Raw genomic sequence first — 20,177 nt, 5'->3', positions numbered from 1 at the left:
GAGGTAGGATCTCACCCTACCTCAGGCTGACCTGGAACTGTGTAGTCTCAGGGTGGCCTCGAACTCACAGCAATCCTACCTCAGCCTCCTGAGTGCTGGAATTAGTGTGTGCCACCACGCCCGGCTTCACTTACTTTTATTTTTGAATCAGGGTCTTACACTAGTCAAACTGGTATGGAACTCACTGTGTAGACCAGGCTGGCCTCAAACTCAGAGCTGTCCTCCTGCCTCAGCTTCCCCAGTGACCCTGACTCAGGCCCTGAGTTGTGAATTTGAGCAAATGCCGCCGCCCCTGACATACGTTGGCCAGTCAGCTACAAGACACTGGAAATAGCAGCCCTTGCCACTCTTGCTACTTTGCTTAGTAAAGCCGTTGAAACAATTGGTTTATCTGTCCTGGCCGCCAGTCATACAAAGCTGGGCAGCCTAGTTTGATTTGGTCTGAGGGTATAGCAGTGTGGCATATAAATACCGGGATTTTCTCCAAAGCTGCGCCCACCGGGCACGTGCAGAAGCACCGTTAACAAAAGGGGCTGGGGGGGAAATCTACTCCCGCTCCTGGCACGCCAGCTCCACACCCCTCCGCTCGCCCGGGCAGCGCGCAGCACGTGCGCGCCTCTTCCCGCGCGGGCCCCGGAGCCCCGCCAGCCGGTCCCGACGTGCCGCGCGCCACGCACGTGACCCCGCCCGCTGCCAGGGGAGGGGCGGGCTCGCGGCGAAAGCGGCCGCGGACCCCACTCCACTGCATCCTGCGGGCGCGAGGAGCGGCGCCGAGGTCCGGGCGCCGGCGGGAGCGCGCCTGGGCTCCCGCGCACGCGCCGGCAGGTGCGCGGGGGGGGGCATCCGTCCCACGTGACGCGGGAGGCTGGGGGCGGGGCTCCAGGCCACGCCTCCGGGTCCCAGGCGGGGCGGGGCTAGAGACATCTATCTGTACCGGTGGAAGGTCCAGCCCGGGCCGGACTCCCAGAGGATGTGAGGCGGCCCTGGAATAAGTGGAAATTCGGAGGACCGCATCTCCTTCTCCGGGATGAGGTCACCATGGCAATAAGGCGGGGAGGGGAGGTTGGGCTAGCACGCATAGGAAAGGAGATTAAAGAAATGGGCTGTAGGGGTTCAGGACTCCTGTAGACCCCCAGATCCCTCACCTGGAAGAGACCAGCTTCAGGGCAAATGAGCTCCAGGGCCCCTCGGTTCAGTCCTGACTCCGCCCTGGCTCGCTGGGGGGTCTCTGGCCGAGCCCCATCCCTCGCGGGTCGGGAGAGCCGGCTCGCACCTGCCTCCCGGGCGTCGAGGCGCCAGGCCTCCCCTCCGCCGTGCCGCACGATGGGGTTGGCGGCTGCGCGCCTGGTCCCCGCGGGGCTGCTGCTGGCCCTGGCGCTGCCCTCGGCCCTGAGCGCCGCTCCGCACCGGGACTACTGCGTGCTGGGCGCCGGGCCCGCGGGCCTGCAGATGGCCGCCTTCCTGCAGCGGGCCGGCCGGGACTACGCGGTGTTCGAGCGCGCGTCGGCGCCGGGCAGCTTCTTCACGCGCTACCCGCGCCACCGCAAGCTCATCAGCATCAACAAGCAGTACACCGGCAAGGCCAACGCCGAGTTCAACCTCCGCCACGACTGGAACTCTCTGCTCAGCCACGACCCCCAGCTGCTCTTCAGACACTACTCGCGGGCCTACTTCCCCGATGCCGGGGACATGGTGCGATACCTGGGTGACTTCGCGCGCCGGCTGGGGCTCCACGTGCTGTACAACACAACCATTACCCACGTCACCCTGGACAAGGACCCGCAGGCTTGGAACGGCCACCGCTTCGTCCTGACCGACCACAAGGGTCAGGTGTACCAGTGCAGGTAGGAATGGCCCAGAAGCCACCTGCTAAAGCTGAGCCTGTCGCAGAAGAAAGGCGCCCCCGAATTGTCGGGGAGATGTCAGGGAGGAACGGGAGCAAGGGTGCACTTGTATCATTCTTTCCTTCCCCTCGAGCTCAGTGCTAAGAGTTTGGGCACAGTCAGCATTTCTCAAGAGTGTTCTTTAGGTCCTGGCCAAGTATGATTGGAACATTCTAACAATTTGCCACCCGGGATTCACTGAGTTTATTGTCTCCATCTTCAGTCCCATCAGCTCTATTTTTGGGTAGCATAAGCGTAGTTGATATGCTCACAGATCCTTTTCTTTCCCCCCCCCCCCAGGTAGGTATTACTCTAGCTAAGGCTGACCTGGAATGTACCATATAATCTCAGGGTGGCCTTGAACTCATGGCGATCCTCCTCACCTCTGCCTCCTGAGTGCTGGAATTAAAGGGATGTGCCACCACGTCCGTCTTATACCTGCAGATTCTTGTAGACCATCTCCTGGAACCAGTGTTCACCGAAATGCATGCTGGGAAGAGCGGTGGCAGGTACCCAGCCAGCAGCAGCAGGCTGGGGGAGGATTTCAGAACAGAACCAGAGCAAAGACCCAGCAAGGCGGGAATTCTAACCAACCAGCTTTAGTTTCCTTTGGCTTGGGAGGCAGTTATGTGTGGGCACCTCAGGCTTGTTCAACTCCCACAAGAAACCCAAGGAAGCAGTCCATGAATCCCATTCGACAGGTGCAGACCTGAAAGTCATCAAACTTTTTTGTCTTTGTTTTTGTTTTTGGGGGGTGGGTGTTTGTTTTGTTTTGTTTTCCCAGGTAGGGTTTCACTGTAGCCCAGGCTGACCTGGAATTCACTATGTAGCCTCAGGCTGTCCTTGAACTCATGGCAGCCCTCCTACCTCTGCCTCCCTATTGCTGGGATTAAAGGCATATGCCACCACGCCTTGGCTAAAGTCACCAAACTTAATTAAGCACTAATGTGTGAAGGTGCTACAGTTTTGTTTTCCCAGGCTGACCTGGAACTCACCCTGCAGCCCCAGGCTGGCCTCAAACTCACAGAAGTCCTCCTGCCTCAGCCTCCAGCGTACTGGGATTAAAGGTATGTCGCCACATCTATCTGGCACCGCGTTTTGAGCTCATTTTGCTACCCCAAAAGCCTGGGTTCTCAGTTGTACCAGGCTCGCCTCTGCATAGTCAGTCTCGCCCTGGATCCACAGGTGCTCGGCCGGCATTCACCTGCTCCTGTTACAGAGGTGGCATTGCTCCCTCCCTCCTACAGTCCGTGGAAAGAGGCCTGTGCTGATTGGGACTCTTGCGTTTTAGGCAGCTGTGCTACACTGGAGGGGAGTCAGATAGCAGCACGTAGACAAGGGTCAGGAAACTAGGGCCATGTGCCCCCTGAATCAGGCCAGTCAGCTCTGTCTTGAAACCCTCCGTCAGTTAAACCATTCTGCAGACAGCAGGATTCAAACCCCCACCAATCTGAAGAGCAGGACTTCAAGCCTGACAATGGTAGCGTACGCCCGTAATTCCAGCACTTGGGAGGCTGAGGCAGGAGGATTGCCAGTTCCAGGCCAGCCAGGGCTACAGCAGGACTCTGGAATCCAGCCCATCTGTTATCAGCTACTGGCTGAAGATCTCTGAGGCCATAACCCCCAGGGCCTGTGTCTCCTCACCTGGAAAACAGGTCATGGAACACCAGCTCAGTTGGCACCAAGGAGTAGATAAGATGATTAGCAGAAACACTGGCCCAGGGCCCAGGATGGAAGTATCGCTCGCTCACAGATGTGTGGGCCTGGCCTGTGAGTCAGGAAGGGAAACTAGAGATCAGGCTCCAGGCTCATCACCCAGGGGGGATTCTTGCTCTTTGCTGGCTTCAAAATTGGGTGAATGTTTTTGGTTCGTCATAACATCACCTCCTCAGTCAGAGCAAAAACAATCCCCGTATGAGGTGTAATGCCAGTGGTGTATTAAGGAAAAGGTCTCCACTAGACTGTAAGCTAGCTCGGAGAGACAGGCACATGGGGGTCACTCAGCATATTAAGGAGTGTGTAAATAGACGAGCGCCTCAGTGGACATTCTGGGGGGGGTTTTGTTTGTTTGTTTGTTTTTCCTCCAGGAGCTAGTAGTCAGGGTGGGAAGGCAAGGTGTGGTCACACAGTGATTTTTTTTTAATATATTTTATTTATTTATTTATTTGAGAGAGACAAACTCCAAATGTATGTGCCCCCTTGTGTATCTATCTGGCTTAGGTGGGTCCTGGAGAATTGAACCAGGATCCTTTGGCTTTGCAAGCAAATGTCTTAACCACTAAGCCATCTCTCTTGCCCCCCCCCTTTTTTTGTTGTTTTTGTTTCTTGAGGTAGGGTCTCACTCTAGCTCAGGCTGACCTAGAATTCACTTTGTGGTCTCAGGGTGACCTCGAACTTGCAGCGATCCTCCTACCTCTGCCTCCCAAGTGCAGGTGTGCACCACCACACCCAGGCTTACACAGTGATTTTGACTAAGTGATCATATGGCTAAGAAACTGCAGTGTCTTTCCTCTGTCCCCAACCACAGTGTCCTGCTGGTCGCCACTGGGTTGTCAGTCCCCACACTGATTGACTTCCCTGGCTCCGAACATGTGGAGGGTTACGAGTCCGTGTCCGTGGATCCTGAAGACTTTGTAGGTCAGAGTGTGCTGATCCTGGGCCGCGGGAACTCGGCCTTTGAGACGGCAGAGAATATCATGGGTGTCACAAACTTTATCCACATGCTGAGCCGTTCCCGGGTACGGCTCTCCTGGTCCACCCACTATGTCGGAGATGTCAGGTATGTGCCGTCCCAGCTTGTGTATTCTGTACCTGAGCCCCGTGTCGGTCTGTTTCTCGTTACTGTAAGAAGAGACTTGAGACTGGGTAGCACATAAGTAAGCTTTATTTAGTTCATGCTTGCAGAGGCCCAGAGTCCAAGGAGCGTGTTGCCAGTTCTAGTGATGGCTTGCCAGCCTACGTCACCCCCTGGCAGATGGCATCACAGTGACACACACACACATGCCAGAGAGAGATCATGAAGCAAGACAGGACGCCAAAGCAGGGAGGGGTTGAGCCCCCTTCTTTTATAGCAGCCATCTTCTAGAGCTATCCAAGGGTGTACCAGAACTGCCTTAATGTCTCCTAAGGGCATTGCCCCAGTGACCTGCCACGAGGCCAGATCTCTTAAAGCGCCATCATCGCCTGGGGCTAGGGCTGTAGGTGTGTTGGTAGAGTGCCCTCCTAGCATGCATGAGGCCCTGAGTTCCATTCCCAGCTCCTCATAAACTGGGCATGATGGTACCTTTCTGTAAATACCAGCACTTGGGAGGTGGAGGCAGTAATATCAGGAGTTCAGAGTCATCCTCGGCTACATAGCAAGGTCAAGGCTGGCCTGATCTACATGAGACCATGTCTTAAAAATAAAATAAAAAACATCTGCCACTTCCCAATGTCCCCTCCTTGGGACAGAGCTTCCAATGTATGACCCCTCAGGGGTTTAGACCCTAGCAAGCTGCGAATGTGGGGATTTTCCCAGCCCTGGCTGCACTACCCAGCCCTCCTCTGAGTCCCCTTGACCTCTCCTTGCATGCTTTTGGGGCCCCAGAGCCATCAACAACGGGCTGCTGGACACCTACCAGCTAAAGTCTCTGGATGGGCTGCTCGAGGCAGACCTGAAAGATCTGGCTCTCGTGAAGGACAGCAAGGGCAAGTTCCATGTCACCCTAAAGTTCTTCCTGGGGGAAACCAATGCCAGCTGGAGTGCCGATTCTGTCCGCCTCCCTGAGGATGACAGTGACAACTTCGCCATGCGTGTGGGCTACGACCGAGTCATCCGCTGCCTGGGCTGGAAGTTCAACTTCTCGATTTTCGACCAGTGAGTCCTGGTGGGCAGAGGTGGGGTCTCCTAGCAAACCCCTCAGCTCTCCCTGGGGAAGAGCAGGCTTCAAAACAGTGTACCAAGAATGGAAGTGAGTGCCACCTATTTGCCAGCTCGGGACAGAATCTTTGTGTCAGCTACAGGTCCCGCCATCCTGGAGTGGCAGGGGGGTTCTACGGGTGATGAGACACTCTCAAGATAGGTAGGAAAACTCGGAACTTGCTCCAAGGCAATGTAGGCACAGCTCCCACCCCACCCCCAACTCAGCCCAGGGCCCCCCTGAGAGTCTCTGACCTAACCTGTGAGCCCTGGGAAGTTCCAATCCCATGCTGAGCCCATCTCTGCAGAGGGGAGAATTGTTTCTCTTTCATATCATTTTGTGGGTTCAGTATAAGAAAACACTTGAGGGTTGGAGGGATGGCATAGCATTTAAGGCACTTGTGGGCAAAGCCAACGGACCCAGGTTCGATTCCCCAGGATCCATGTAAGCCAGGTGCACAAGGTAGCACGAGTCTGGAGTTTGTTCACAGTGGCTGGAGGCCCTCGTGTGCCCATTCTCCCTCCCTCCCTTTCTCTCAAATTAATTAATTAATTAAAAAGAAAGAAAGAAAACATAGCCCAGCATGGTGACGCGTGCCTTTCTTTAATCCCGTGAGTTCAAGGCCACCCTGAGACTCCATAGTGAATTCCAGGTCAGCCTGGGCTAGAGTGAGACCCTACCTCGAAAAGCCAAAATAAAAAAAGAATAATAAGAATTAAATAGCTTCCTAGTTGTTATAATTATACTTAACTAGATCAATACACACATCATGATGTATATGTGTGCATGTTACTAAATTAATTTAATTCCCCCCTCCCAAAAGAAAAAAAACTCATTGCTGCAAGTATTTATGACCATTTGTGAAGAGCTGCTAACTGGTCTTTTGGGTGTTACTGATGCTATCGTGTGAGGCTTGGGGTCAGAGCATCTGACCAGTCGGTCCCTTGTCCTTAGGCAAGAACATAAGAGGACATAAGAGCCTACCTAGACCCACCTTCTCCTTAGGTGACCCCAAGTCCCAGTCTTAATCCGGAGCCCAGCCTTGTGTGAGGCTTGAATGGCGGCGTTGTCCTTAACTAAGCCTTAGTTAGCTGTTCAATGCTGGGGATCTCCCTCCCCTCCCACAGTCATGGGGCCTTAGGTGACATGCAGAGTGTGAGCGAGCACACAGTCAGAGCTGGGCCTGAGTCACACTTCCCACTGCCAGGTCCCTCAGACTGTCCTCGGAGAATGAGTTCAACAAGAAGTACCCACTGATCAAAGCGAGCTATGAGTCCAAAGGAAGCCGAGGTCTCTTCGTCCTGGGCACTGCCAGCCACTCAGTGGACTACCGGAAATCTGCTGGAGGTTTCATCCACGGCTTCCGATACACAGGTGAGCAGGGCTGTGTGGGCAGGCCACTGTCCCCACGCAGAACCCCCACCACCTTAGCAGGTCATAAACAAGCAGGCTACTGACTGTCAGAAGCATCAGAGAGATTGCTTATCAGAGTTGGTGGTCATAACTTCCCTGTCTGGAGCTGATGACCACATTTTCATGGACTGACGATGTCAGAAGAAGCCTGAAAGGGGACACGTCTGGTAGTAGACTAAGCTGGATGGGTGGTCTCAGGCCTGTGACGTGGGCTAGAGGCAGTACCCAGGCACGAACCTGTGAGGCCTAACACCCACTCTGCACCCCAGGAAGCCTCAGTGGAAACTCTCATTGGTTATGTCAGTTCTCTTTCAAAACTTTCAGTACCAGAGCTATAAATGCCCACTAAGTTGAGAGTGTTTGCATTAAAAAATAATAGCCAGGTTGGGTGTGGTGGCGCACGCCTTTAATCCCAGCACTCAGGAGGCAGAGGTAGGAGGATTGCCGAGAGTTCGAGGCCACCCTGAGACTCCATAGTGAATTCCAGGTCAGCCTGAACCAAAGTGAGACCCTACCTCGAAAAACCAAAAAACAAAAAACAACAACAAAAAAAAAAAAAGCTGGAAGCATGCCTTTTATCCCAGTACTTGAGAGGTGAAAGTAGGAGGATCACTGTGAGTTCCAGGCCAGCTTGAAATGACATAGTAAATTCCAGGTCAACCTGGGCTAAAGTGAGACCCTAACTCAAAAAAATAAGATACGGGCTGGAGAGATGGCTTAGCAGTTAAGGCACTTGCCTGTGAAGCCTAAGGACCTAGGTTCAATTCCCCAATACCCACATAAACCAGATGGACAAGGGGGCACATGCATCTGGAGTTTGTTTGCAGTGGCTGGAGGCTCTTGTGCACCATTCTCTCTCTCTCTGCCTCTCTCTCCCTGCTTTTTCTTCTCTCTCGCAAATAAATAAATAATAATAATAAAATCTTAAATAAAAAGAAAAATAAATTAATTAAGAATTAAAACACTTAAGCCAGGCTTGGTGGTGGACACCTTTAATCCCAGCTCTCAGGAGGCCGAGGTAGTAGGATCGCTGAGTTTGATGCCAGCCTAGGGCTACAGAGTGAATTCCAGATCAGCCTCAAAAAAACTAAACTAAAATAAAATAAAATAAATAATAGAGCGTATTTTGTAATATTTTATTTATTTGTGTGAGAGAGAATTATGGGTATGCTAGGGCCTCTTGCCACTGCAAACAAACACTAGACGCGTGTACCACTTTGTGCACCTGGCTTTACCTGAATACTGGGGAATTTAACCTGGACCAGGAGGCTTTGCAAGCAAGTGTCTTTAACCATTGAGCAATCTCTCCAGCTTTTAAAACATTTCTGGGCTGGAGAAATGGCTTAGCAATTGGGGGACTTGCCTAAGTGAAGCCTAAGAACTCATGTTTGAATCTCCAGGTCCCACATAGCCAGATACAGTGATGCAAGCATGCAATGTCACATATGCACCATAAGGGGTCACACACATCTGGAGTTCATTCTCAGTGGTTGAAGGGCCCTGACATGCCCATTGTCTCCCTCCCTCCTTCTCTCTCTCCCTTTCTCTCTCTTTCTGCCTCTTTCTCACTCTCTCTCAAAATAAATTTAAAAACATTGCCGGGCGTGGTGGAGGACACCTTTAATCCCAGCACTTGGGAGGCAGAGGTAGGAGGATCTCCAAGAGTTCGAGGCCACCCTGAGACTACATAGTGAATTCCAGGTCAGCCTGAGCCAGAGTGAGACCCTACCTCGAAAAACCAAAAAAAAAAAAAAATTAAAAACATATTTCTGTTTTTGCATTGCGTATGTATATATGTAGTGTGCATACATGTGTGCATGCATGTTTGAATGGGGGGGGAGGGCAAAATGTATGTGCAAGTAAATGTGAGAGTAGATGTATAAGTGTGTGCATGTGGAGACCAGAGGTCAGCATCAGGTATCTTCCTCAGTCTCCACCTTTCGTGGTTTTTTTCTTTTCTTTTCTTTTCTTTTTTTTTTTTTTTTTTTTGTTGCTATTGCTGTTTATTTTCATTTATTTATTTGAGAGAGAGGGAAAGAGAGGCAGACAGAGAATGGGCACTCAGGACCTCCAACCACTGGAAACAAACTCCAAACGCATGCATGACCTTGTGCATCTGGCTTACGTGAGTCCTGTAGAGTTGAACCCGTGTCCTTTGCCTTTGTAGCAAAGGCCTTACGGCTAAGCCATCTCCCCAGCCCCTGTTGTTTGTCTTTTGAGGTAGGTTCTCACTCTGGTCCAGACTGACCTGGAATTCACTATGGAGTCTCAGGGTGACCTCGAACTCATGGGGATCCTCCTACCTCTGCCTCCTGAGTGGAGATTAAAGGCGTGCGCCACCACGCCCGGCCTTTTTTTTTTTTTTTTAATAGCATCTAACTTTTGGTGGTTCCCTTCATTTCTGGCCAATCTTCGGGAAGAACACATTCACATTGGTAGCTATTTTAGGCGTGCTGCTCTGGGAGGGGCTCCGGCAAGCATGCAGCCCACTACTGTGGGCAACAGGAGTCTAGGGCTTGGATTTCTAGATCCAGGTCCTCAGACTCCACAGGGCAGAGGTCTCTGGCTCAGATTTCTGTGTTTTATTTGTTGACTCATATTACCTTGACGCTTGGTGACTCCCTTCCTCCCTTCCCACCTTTCTTCCTGCCTTCCTTCCTTTCTTCTTCCATCCTTCTTTTCTTCTGTCCTTTCCTTCCTTTCTTCCTACCTTTTTTTTTTCTTCCTACCTTTTTGAGACAGCTTCATGTAGCCAAGCATGACCTTGGATCTCTCATCCTCCTGCCCTCACCTTCACCTCCAGAGTGTTAGGGTTACAAGCATGTACCACCATCCCTGGTGGATTTGTTGCTGGGGGATCAAACCTAAGGCCTCATGCATGCTAGGCAGGCACTCTGCCCACTGAGCAACTTCCCCAGTCCTGGGTGTTTTCACTTTCTAAGTTGGGCAGAGAAAGCTTGCCATGTTTGGCTGTTGGTTTCCAGACAGTCCATGTTTTAGCCCATGTGCATTGTCTAGCTGAGTTTGGGGGAGGGGCGGGGGGACTGGGAAGAGGGCCCGGGTCATCTGCCAGCCCAGACACTGCCATTCATCACTGTCGTCACCCTGTGCTTGCTGTCCTCCCATCTCCACCAGGCTGGCACATGCTGCCCCAGCTCCCTTGTTGCCCTTGTGCCCTGTTCTTCCCGTAGCTCACACACCCCATCCTCACAAGTCCCATGAGACACACCTGTTACTTCAACTCCATATGCACGTGTATACACATGCAGCCCACACGCATGTACACCCGCACACAGAACTGCTCACATACACAGTCTCCTCTGCAGACCAGAGGCCCAGCGAGGGTTCTTGTTCATGACCCCTCAGTTCATGGCCTTCACCGCACTTCGGTGTGTGTTGGTTGGCACCAGCCGTGGAAGAACCTCTCTGCCGGGCTCAGCAGCAGCCGCTGCTCTAGAAAACACCTCAGAACAGAACTGAAGGGACTGGAGAGATGGCTTAGTGGCTAAGGCACATGCCTATGAAGCCTAAGGATCCAGGTTCGATTCTCCAGGTCCCACATAAGCCAGGTGCACATGGTGGTGCATGCATTTGGAGTTTGTTTGCAATGGCTAGAGACCCTGGCATACCCATTCTCTCTGTCTGTCTGTCTGTTTCTCTCTACCCTTCTGTCTCAAATAAGTTTTAAAAACATCTTTAAAAAAAGAAAAAAGAGTTGGGCCATTCAGGAGGCTGAAGTAGGAGGATCGCTGTGAGTTCAAGGCCATCCTGAGACTACATAGTGAATTCCAGGTCAGCCTGGGCTAGAGCAGGAACCCTACCTCAGGAAAAGAGAGAGAGAGAGAGAAGGACTGGAGTGATGGCTTATCAGCTGAGACATTTGCCTGCAAAGTCAAAGGACCCAGTTTGATTCCCCAGAACCCAAGTAAGCCAGATACAGAAGGTGGCACATCTCTGGAGTTTGATTACAGTGGCTGGAGGCCCTGGCATACTCACTGTCTATCTGCCTCTTTCTCTTTGTCTCTCTTTCAAATAAATAATCACTTAAAAACAACAACAACAAAAAAAAAACCAGAATGGAATTTCAAAGGGGAACGTGGGGGGGGAGGGAGGGAATTACCATGGGAATTTTTTTATAATCATGGAAAATGCTAATAAAAATTTTTTTAAATTTTTAAAAATAATAAAAGACAAAAAAAAAAAAAACAGGGCTGGAGAGATGGCTTAATGGTTAAGGCATTTGCCTGCAAAGCCAAAGGACCCAGAATCAATTCTTCAGGACCCACATTAGCAAGATGCACAAAGTGGCACATATGTTTGGAATTTGTTTGCCGTGGCTGGAGGCCCTGGCATGCCCATTCTCTCTCCCTCCCTCCCTCCCTCCCTCCCTCTCCCTCTCTCTCTCTCTCTCTCTCTCTCTCTCTCTCTCTGCCTCTTTCTCTCTGTAAAATAAAATAAATAATATTTTTTAAAGAAAAAAATAAAAAGAACAGAACTGAGGGACAGATGGTTTGGGTTGTGAAGGAGAGGACTGGTCAGAGACCAGGTAGATGTCAGAAACATCCATGAGAGGGTAGAAGGCTTGGTGTCTGGGCTGGATATACCCAGCATAAGGGGGTGGTGATGAGACCTCAATATGCAGGTGGCCTCAAGGAGGCAAACCACTCAGACCTAAATCCAGCCCCCTCCTCCAGTTCTTTCCCTGACACCGACGACTGCTCCCACCCAAGGAGCAGAATGGACCAATGTCCCTGGGTGGCAGGTGGTCATGAATACAGCTTTTGCCACCTGGTCTTCACACAGTTCTTTTTTAAAGTATTTAATTTTTTTATTTATGTGTGAGAGAGGGGGGCAGATAGAGAGAGAATGGGTGCACCAGCACCTCCAGCTGCTGCAAACAAACTCCAGAAACATGAACCACCTTGTGTATCTGGGTCCTGGGGAATCGAACCTGGGTTCTTTGGCTTTACAGGCCTTACCCACTAAGCATTCTCTCCAGCCCCGCACACAATTTTTGCTGCCCCCCATACTCTTGAGAACCATGCCTCCTCTAATGATCCTAGGTAAACATCTTTCCCCTTCTGGCCATTTCAGTGCGTGCTGTCCACCGTCTCCTAGAGCATCGTCACCATGGTGTCACCTGGCCGACCACAGAGCACCCCATCACACAGCTGACCAGCTCCATCATCCGGCGTGTGAACGAGGCTTCCGGGCTGTACCAGATGTTCAGTGTGCTGGCCGACATTATCCTGTTGAAGGAGTGAGTAGGCTATACCCACGCCACCTCCCCTACCCGGAGTCTCTGTGGATACACAGGCCTGCCTGTGAACTTTGGTTTGCCACTTTCTTACTGTGTGACCTTGGGCAAGTTCATTAAGCCTTTCATGGCTCATAATCACCTTGCAGCGCCGAGGGAAAGGGTTGGCTCCAGGGAATTGGTGGAAAGCCCGTGGCCTCAGGTAGATGGGCAATTACCAAATAGCCAGGAGAACTCAGGTGCCAGTACTGGCCATTCAGGAGTGCCCCACAGGTAAGGACCACTGATCCCAGTCCTGATCAAGGGATAAACGGTGAGTCCTAGGACATGCAGTACCTGAGGACAAAGCGGGGGCGGTGGGGAGGGGATAGAGAAGGTTCACAGGGGATGGGCAGGTGAGGAACAAGAGAAGACCTTGTCACAGGGCATTGCTTGATCCAAAGTCCCAGGCTGCCCCAGGCGCCGTGTCCAGGGACTCCAAGAGGTCAGCACATACCTTGCTTCATCCTCAACACACCTTTCTTTCTTTCTCTTCTTTTTTTTATTTCTCTTTGTGTACGTGTGGGTGTGCAGGTGTGTACGCATGCTTGTGGAGAACAGATGTTAATGTCAGGTGCCTTTCTCACTCACTTGCCCCCTTATTCTTCAAGACAGCCTCTCACTGAATCAACAACTCACCAAGTCAGCTGGATTAGCCAGTGAGTCCGAGGGACCCTCCTGAAGAAATGCACATTCTCCCTGGGCCCTTTTTGACACACACCCTGTGGCCTCCTCACCCTCTTCCCCTCCTCCCTGGCCCATGTTCTCTCATCTCCAGCCACACTAGCCACCTTCCTGGGCCTACGCCCAATAAGGCATCACCCTTCCCCGGGGCTTCTCCGTCACGTTCCCCTCAGCCTGCCACAGGTGTACATTGCAGGCTACACAGAGCCTTCTGGAACCTCTCCCAAGAGTGAGCCTAGCTGTCAAGGTGATACTGTGGGGTCAGGATGTTGCTAGTCGGCTTCACCATTGGACTGGCATATGTGGAGGACTGCACATGCCCATACCAGCCAGCAGGCCAGCCCCCCTCCCCATGCCCAGCTCTGAGCCCCCTGGGTCCCTGTCCCCAGGAATGCCACCACATTTGAGCACCTGGAGGAGTTCCCCATGCAGATGCTGGCCCAGCTGGAGCCCCTCACCGGCAGGACAGCCCAGCATGGACTCTTCGTCATCAGCATGGAGTATGGCAAAAACTTCTCTGGGCCTGGCAAGGACGTCTTTTTTTATGAACGGTCCGTGGGGCACACGGAAGACGCCTGGCTGTCTAATTTCCTCCACCCTGTCATCTACTACTACAAACAGCTCCCCACTGGTGAGCTGGCCTCCCTTCTCCCTAAGCTCAGCCTCCGCGGAGGCGGCACTGCTCGGACCCTACCCCCTATGACGTTGTTGTCAGCCGGCCTCACAGAACTGCAGCTGGCACAGAGGGGCCCCTGAGAGACCTGCACAGGCCATGCTAGAGTGCCATGACCTCCTCCCGGTACCGGGCAGTAAGAGAGGCGTTGTCGTGCGGCAGTGTCTGCAAGGCAGGCGGGGGTGCTGCAGGGCGAATGTTAGAGAGGACGGCGAAAGCTGGTCAGCGTCGTAAAGGAAGGCGAGGCCCAGTCTGTCTTCTCACTGCTGTGTGACCTCGGGCCCTGCATCCCTCTGAGCCTGACTTCCCTGCCTAACAAAGTGGAGACGACACCAGTCGCTCCCTGGAGCGTTGTGGGAGGACCAGTGTGAGAACACGCACAGAAAGCCGGCAGAGCTGGGCAGTGTGGCTGCCAATGAACGCACACCCCAGAGCTTGAAGGGCTGAGGGTGCTGTCATCTCAGCACTGTGGAGGCTCCCAGGCAGGAGTATTACAAGTTTGAGACCAGTCTGAGCTGCATAGCAAGACATGTATGAAAAACGAAAAGTAGAGTTGGGTATGGGCACGCCTACAATCCCAGCAGTTGGGAGGCAGGGGCAGGAGGATCAGGAGTTCATGGCCTCTCTCAGCTACCTGAGACTATCTAGAAAAGAGAAGGCGAGGTGGCCCAGCTGGAGGTTTCTGAAAAGGGCAGAGGCAGCCTCAGCGAGAGAAGCCATGTGGGTATACTCAGGAGTGCCCAGGAGTCACAGCTGGCCAGCAGTGGACATGGTCACCTCCTAGAGCCAGCTTCCCAGGGATGGTCAGGTGCTAGTTGAGTGACCTTTGAACTAGGACCCACAGAGCAGAGGGGTCCAAAGCAGAAGCTGGCCTAGATGAGTCCCTTGCAAGGCCTCTAAGCTTGTCACCAGCCCCGAGTCACCGGTCCCCATGCTGCCCTCCGAGACCACAGGTGGCAGGCCCGGTTCCTCTTCCTCCCATCAACCTCCCTGATGTGTGGAGAGGGCTGTCGGCCAGGCTGGCCACAGCCTTCAAAGAAGTGTCCCAGGCAGGTGGGCATGTCTTTACTCTGATAACCTCTCTCCCACCATAGAGCAAGAAGTGAGGTTCCGGTCCCCACACTGGCCCCTGCCACGACCCACCGCCATCCACCACATTGTGGAGGACTTCCTGACTGACTGGACCGCCCCGGTGGGGCACATCCTCCCACTGAGGCGCTTCCTGGAAAACTGTCTGGATACGGACTTGAGAAACTTCTATGCAGGTAATTCATCCCCAGGAGAACAGAAGGACAGAGTGAGTCAGGGAGGGCTGGACAGACCTCTGCCCTGTGGAATCTGAGGACCTGGATCTAGAAATCCAAGCCCCAGACTCACAGTAGTGGGCTGCATGCTCGCCGAGGCCCCTCCCAGAGCAGCACGCCTAAAATAGCTACCAATGTGAATGTGTTCTTCCCGAAGATTGGCCAGAAATGAAGGGAACCACCCAAAGTTAGATACTATTTAAAAAAAAAAAAAAAAAGGCCAGGCGTATTGGCACACGTCTTTAATCCCAGCACTTGGAAGGCAAAGAGAGTAGGAGGATCACTGTGAGTTCAAGGCCAAACTGAGACTATATAATGAATTTCAGGTCAGCCTGGGCTAAAGTGAGAACCTACCTCAAAAACCAAACAAACAAACAAAAAAGGCTGTGAGAGGCTGGGGAGATGCTCCAGTGGTTAAAGGTGTTGGCTTGCAAAGCCTACCAGCCCAGGTTCAGTTCCCCAGCCACCCACATACAGCTAGATACAAAAAGTGGCAAAAGTACCTGAGCAGCAGGAGACCTTGGCACATCCATACAAACACACACACACACTCATGCTTGCATGTCCATGAAAATAAGTAAATAAAACATTTTTTAAGTTAGACATGATGGCGCACACCTTTAATTCCAACATTCAGGAGGCAGAGGTAGGAGGATCACCATGAGTTTGAGGCCACCCTGAGACTACATAGTGAATTCCAAGTCAGCCAGGGATAAAGTGAGACACTAACTAAAAAAAAGAGAGAGACCACGGCTGCTTCCAAACCTCCTGCCCTTCATAAGTAGCCCAGGGCCTGGGCTTATGCTGGCTGAGAAGTCCTGGAGAGCTGAAATGAAAAGTGACAAGAGGATCCTCAAATAAAACCTAGAGTTTAGGGCTGGAGAGATGGCTTAGCGGTTAAACGCTTGCCTGTCAAGCCTAAGGACCCCGGTTCGAGGCTCAATTCCCCAGGACCCACGTTAGCCAGATGTACAAGGGGCACACACATCTGGAGGGCCTTTGCGGTGGCTGGAGGCCCTGGCGTGCCCATTCTGTATCTATCTGCCTCTTTCTCTCTCTGTCTGTCGCTCTCAAATAAATAAATAAATAACAAATAATAAAAATTTAAAAAACCTAGAGTTTAGTGGGCAAACCAGATAAAAAAAAATATATACTCCAGAAGCCAGGTGTGTTGGCACAAGCCTTCAATCCCAGCACTCGGGAGGCAGAGGTAGGAGGATCGCTGTGAGCTCAAGGCCACCCTGAGACTACACAGTGAATTCCAGGTCAGCCTGGGCTACAGTGAGACCCTACCTCGAAAAACCCAGAGACCAAAGCCACACACATTAGTCACTTGTCTTGCTACTCTGACAAAGCACCTAATCAGAGCAGCTTAAGGAAGGAAAGGTTTCTCGGGTGTGACTGCCGTGGTGGTGGGCGGACATGGTGGCAGGAGGCGGCTGGACACTGTGTCCTCAGTCAGGAGACAGGTGAAGGCAAGTGCTCAGCTTGCCTGCGTCTTGTTCAGTTCAGGATCCCTGTGTGTGGAATGTGGTGGCCCACATTTAGGGCGGATCCTCCCACCTCATCTAACCCAGCCTACAAACCCTCTCACTGACATGCTCAGAGATTTGTCTTCTGGATGCTTCCAGATGCTGTCATGTTGACCCTCCAGATTAACCACCACACCAGGTGTGGTGGCACATGCTTGTAATCCCAGCATTCAGGAGGTGGAAGCAGAAGACTCAGTAGTTCGAGGCCAGCCTTGGCTACACAGTGAGTTCAAGACCAGCCTGTCTCAAAGAAAAAAAAAAATACTCTAGAGGAAGAAGGAAGAGGCAGGGAGAAGTGGGGAGGGAGGACTGCTTTCTTCCTTGCCAAGCCCCGACCTGCCGATGAGTCTAGGGCACCAAAGAAGGGATCTGTTCACCCATATGAGCCTCCTGGCATCTTTCCTCACGTGCTTAGTCATGACACGAGCTAGAAGGAAGGCGCACGAGAGGTGAGAAGGCCCAGAGTTGCAGCAGGACTCTGGCCATGTTCGGACACTGTCTTCCCATCCTGTCTCTGACGCCCTCGCGGGACCAAGTATGACTTCTGTTTTTTCTTCCACCCAAAAATCTAAAGTCCACTTTAACATCTGCCAGGCACTGTGCCCATAGCCTTTGCCATCTGAGGTGCAGCAGAACAGCTAGCATGGACTTCTTTTTCCTTCTCTGCAGCCTCAGGATGGAAGATGGGTGCTTGCCACTGACCGTAGTTATTGCAGCACATAAGCAAGCTGTCCTTGCTCTAGAGCTGACACCTGTTCACTCACAGGAAGTACACGAAGGCTTCTCTTTTGGCCTCTCCAAATTGCCAGCATCACCATTTATATGCTAGGGGGCCATTATTGGTTAAATCAGAATTACAAACACACTAGGAGACTGGGACAGTCATCTGTTACCCAAGATAATACATCTAGATGACTAGGCGAGGGCCCTGGTCAATGAACACCCCTGTGCCACAGGACCCCAGCATTGGCCACTCCTCTTCCTGCCCCTCTCCCCACTCCTCCTGGCCTGATTCCTTCTCCTTCTGCCTTTGTACAGAATCCTGTTTCCGGTTCGCCCTCACGCGCCAGAAGCTGCCCCCCTTTTGCCAGCAGGGGTATCTGCAGATGCAGGGGCTTGCAATCACTGAGAGCCTTCAGCAGCACGGTGTGGAGAGCAAGCTCTTGCAGAACTACGCTGCCGCCACCGAGAGCAGCAGCCAGCGGACTAGTGACCGCGCCTTGGCTCCAGGGCCTCGGGCCCAGTCCCTTGACAGCGACAAGGAGGAACTCTGAGTGTCTCCTCCCAGGCTGTGGGCACAGTGTCCAGCACCTCCTCAGGCCCATGGTTGGTGCCCCACTTTCTGAACAGCCTCTCTCCCACCCGTCCTGACTGTAACGGGAAGTGCACCAGGGCAGCCCGCAGAATGTGCAAGGCCGGGCTAAGGCCACACAGTGGCCTCCTGTCTTGTACTGGTCATGCCTGGGTTATGGGTCATGGGGTTGGTAGAAAGGCACCTTCTGACAGACGTGAGCTGCTTTCTGTAGCCAGGTCATCTCCAGCTACACCTTCACTGAGCACCAGGCTAGCCGTTGTGCCCCCTTCTGGGCCACTCTGCAGGTGGGCCCACATCCCACTGAGAGCACCCCACAGCCACAGCCCGCCTCACCTCCACAGCAGACAGGTTAGAGCAGAAGTTTCATGTCCACAGCAGCGAAGTGGACAGGTGAGGTCACTGTCCCCCAGCTACCACAGAGGGAAGTTAGTTGAAGTCCCTCCCAGGCCCCCCAGCCTGGAAGGCCTGTCTCTGTGCCATTCTTTCCACAGTGCCTGGCACTGACTCTCAAAGAACTCAGGGGTCCAGTCTGGCTGCTTATCAAGGCCCAGAGGACTTGCACAGAACAGAGGCAGGAAGTCAGGCCATCTGTCTATCCAGTGTCCCCAGGGCAGTGTGAGCTGCCTTGTTCCCAGGGGTTAGCCTCTGCGCTCCTCTCCCTCCCTGCCCTGTGCCATCCTGAGCCACACCTTGAGCCTTGCTCAGGACCTGCCCCATCTGGCTTAGGGTGGCAGTGTTCCTGTGCCCTGCTGCCTTATAAGTGGTAACATCCAAAAATTCTTTTATTTGGTCATGGTAAATTCAGCTCTCAGTGACCTTGCTGTTCAGCTCCTCTTCCTCCTCACCAGAGTCCTGGTTGCTGTCCCACCAGGTGTTTATCCCCTTTCCAGAAGAAGCCAAGGCCTACAAAAGGGACGTGGCAGTCACGTGATTTCCTGTGACAAGAGAACAGAGGAGATGGATTTTGTCACCTGCCCCCACTCATTGGGTCCACTCAGATGTCCAGGGCCATGACTCTCTGGAACCAAAACCCCTTCCTTGGAACATCTTGGAAGAGTCTTGAAAGGTCCAAACCCTTTAGCCACCTGGGCCACCTCCAATGTGTGCCTGCGGCCCGCAGGACAAACCCAGCCACCTTGTGCTGCCAGGATGAGTGGTGTAGGCCAGAAACTTCTGAATGAAATGTCTCCCTATTCCTAGGATGCCAGATTCACTGTCTTTCATGTGGATGGTTGGTAAGCCAAAATTGGATCCTGTTGTTCCCCCCTAATGTTTCCAAAGCACTTTTAAATGAATCTTGGAGTTAACACTGTACCGTGAAATTGAATCCTGCCCCTCACGTCTCTCACACTGAGGCTGGCTGTGCCCTTTGTTCCAACACAACTTCAAGGTGCTGTAGCATGAGGTTGGCTGGCGCCCAAGTGTGTGGCATCTGCTGCCTTCCAGTCCTCTGACAAATCTTTGGTTCCATCCAGGTGTCAGGAGCCTCGTTTGGTTTTAACGTGAAGCATTCCATCCTTGCTCATTCACCAGGGGTGACGTCTCTGTACCTAGCTTATTGTGTCAGTTTTAAAGAAAAGGTTAAAAGTATGGTAAGCTGGGTGTGGTGGTATGTGCCTATAATCCCAGCATTATGGAGGCTAAGGCAGGAGGTTCAAGACCAACCTGGGTTACATACAGAATTACAGGACAGCTTGAGCAAGACCCTGCCTCAAAAAATATATAAAATGGACTGAAGGTTTGGTGGTTAAAGTGTTTGCCTGCAAAGCCAAAGGACCCCGGTTTGATTCTCCAGGACCCACATAAGCCAGGTGCACAAGAGGATGCACGCATCTGGAGTTCGTTTGCAGAGGCTGGAGGCCCTGGCACACCCATTCATATTCATTCATTCTCTCTCCCTCTCCCTCTTTCAAATAAATAAATGAAATATACTTTTAAAAAATTACATTTCTTAGCCGGGCATGGTGGCACACACCTTTAATCCCAGCACTTGGGAGGCAGAGGTAGGAGGATCACCGTGAGTTCGAGGCCACCCTGAGACTCCATAGTGAATTCCAGGTCAGCCTGGGCTAGAGTGAAACCTTACCTTGAAAAACCAAAAAAAAAAAAAAAAAAAAAAAAAAAAAAAAAAATTTCTCTAGAATAATGGGGACTAATGACCAAGTAATACAATTTAAA

The 20,177-nt window shown here is 52.3% G+C and overlaps 1 protein-coding gene across 2 annotated transcripts; it reads left to right on the top strand.

The window, feature by feature from the left end:
* Positions 1–1,323: 1,323 nt before the first annotated feature.
* On the top strand, positions 1,324–19,716 carry Foxred2 (FAD dependent oxidoreductase domain containing 2). 2 transcript variants are annotated; one of them, XM_045151885.1, is made up of 8 exons: positions 1,324–1,844; positions 4,411–4,662; positions 5,620–5,739; positions 6,990–7,156; positions 12,290–12,455; positions 13,565–13,806; positions 14,943–15,113; positions 17,723–19,716. In XM_045151885.1, the coding sequence occupies exons 1-8, from the start codon at positions 1,324–1,326 to the stop codon at positions 17,956–17,958; spliced, it is 1,875 nt and encodes a 624-aa protein (XP_045007820.1). In that variant the 3' UTR covers positions 17,959–19,716. The 2 variants fall into 2 exon arrangements, with proteins under 2 accessions (XP_045007820.1, XP_004650328.2); XM_004650271.2 differs by having other exon boundaries at positions 5,470–5,739.
* The last annotated feature ends 461 nt before the right edge of the window (positions 19,717–20,177 follow it).

This window comes from Jaculus jaculus, chromosome 6, assembly GCF_020740685.1.
Source record: "Jaculus jaculus isolate mJacJac1 chromosome 6, mJacJac1.mat.Y.cur, whole genome shotgun sequence".
Lineage (NCBI taxonomy): Eukaryota > Metazoa > Chordata > Mammalia > Rodentia > Dipodidae > Jaculus > Jaculus jaculus.
Note: the sequence above shows the minus strand (reverse complement) of the source record. Positions and strands in the feature narration are given on the sequence as shown.

Coding starts and splice junctions, on each gene's coding strand:
- Foxred2 (XM_004650271.2), top strand. CDS start 1,324: ATGGGGTTGGCGGCTGCGCGCCTGGTCCCCGCGGGGCTGCTGCTGGCC. Junction 12,456..13,564: donor GACATTATCCTGTTGAAGGA/GTGAGTAGGCTA, acceptor CCCTGTCCCCAG/GAATGCCACCACATTTGAGC. Junction 15,114..17,722: donor CTTGAGAAACTTCTATGCAG/GTAATTCATCCC, acceptor GCCTTTGTACAG/AATCCTGTTTCCGGTTCGCC.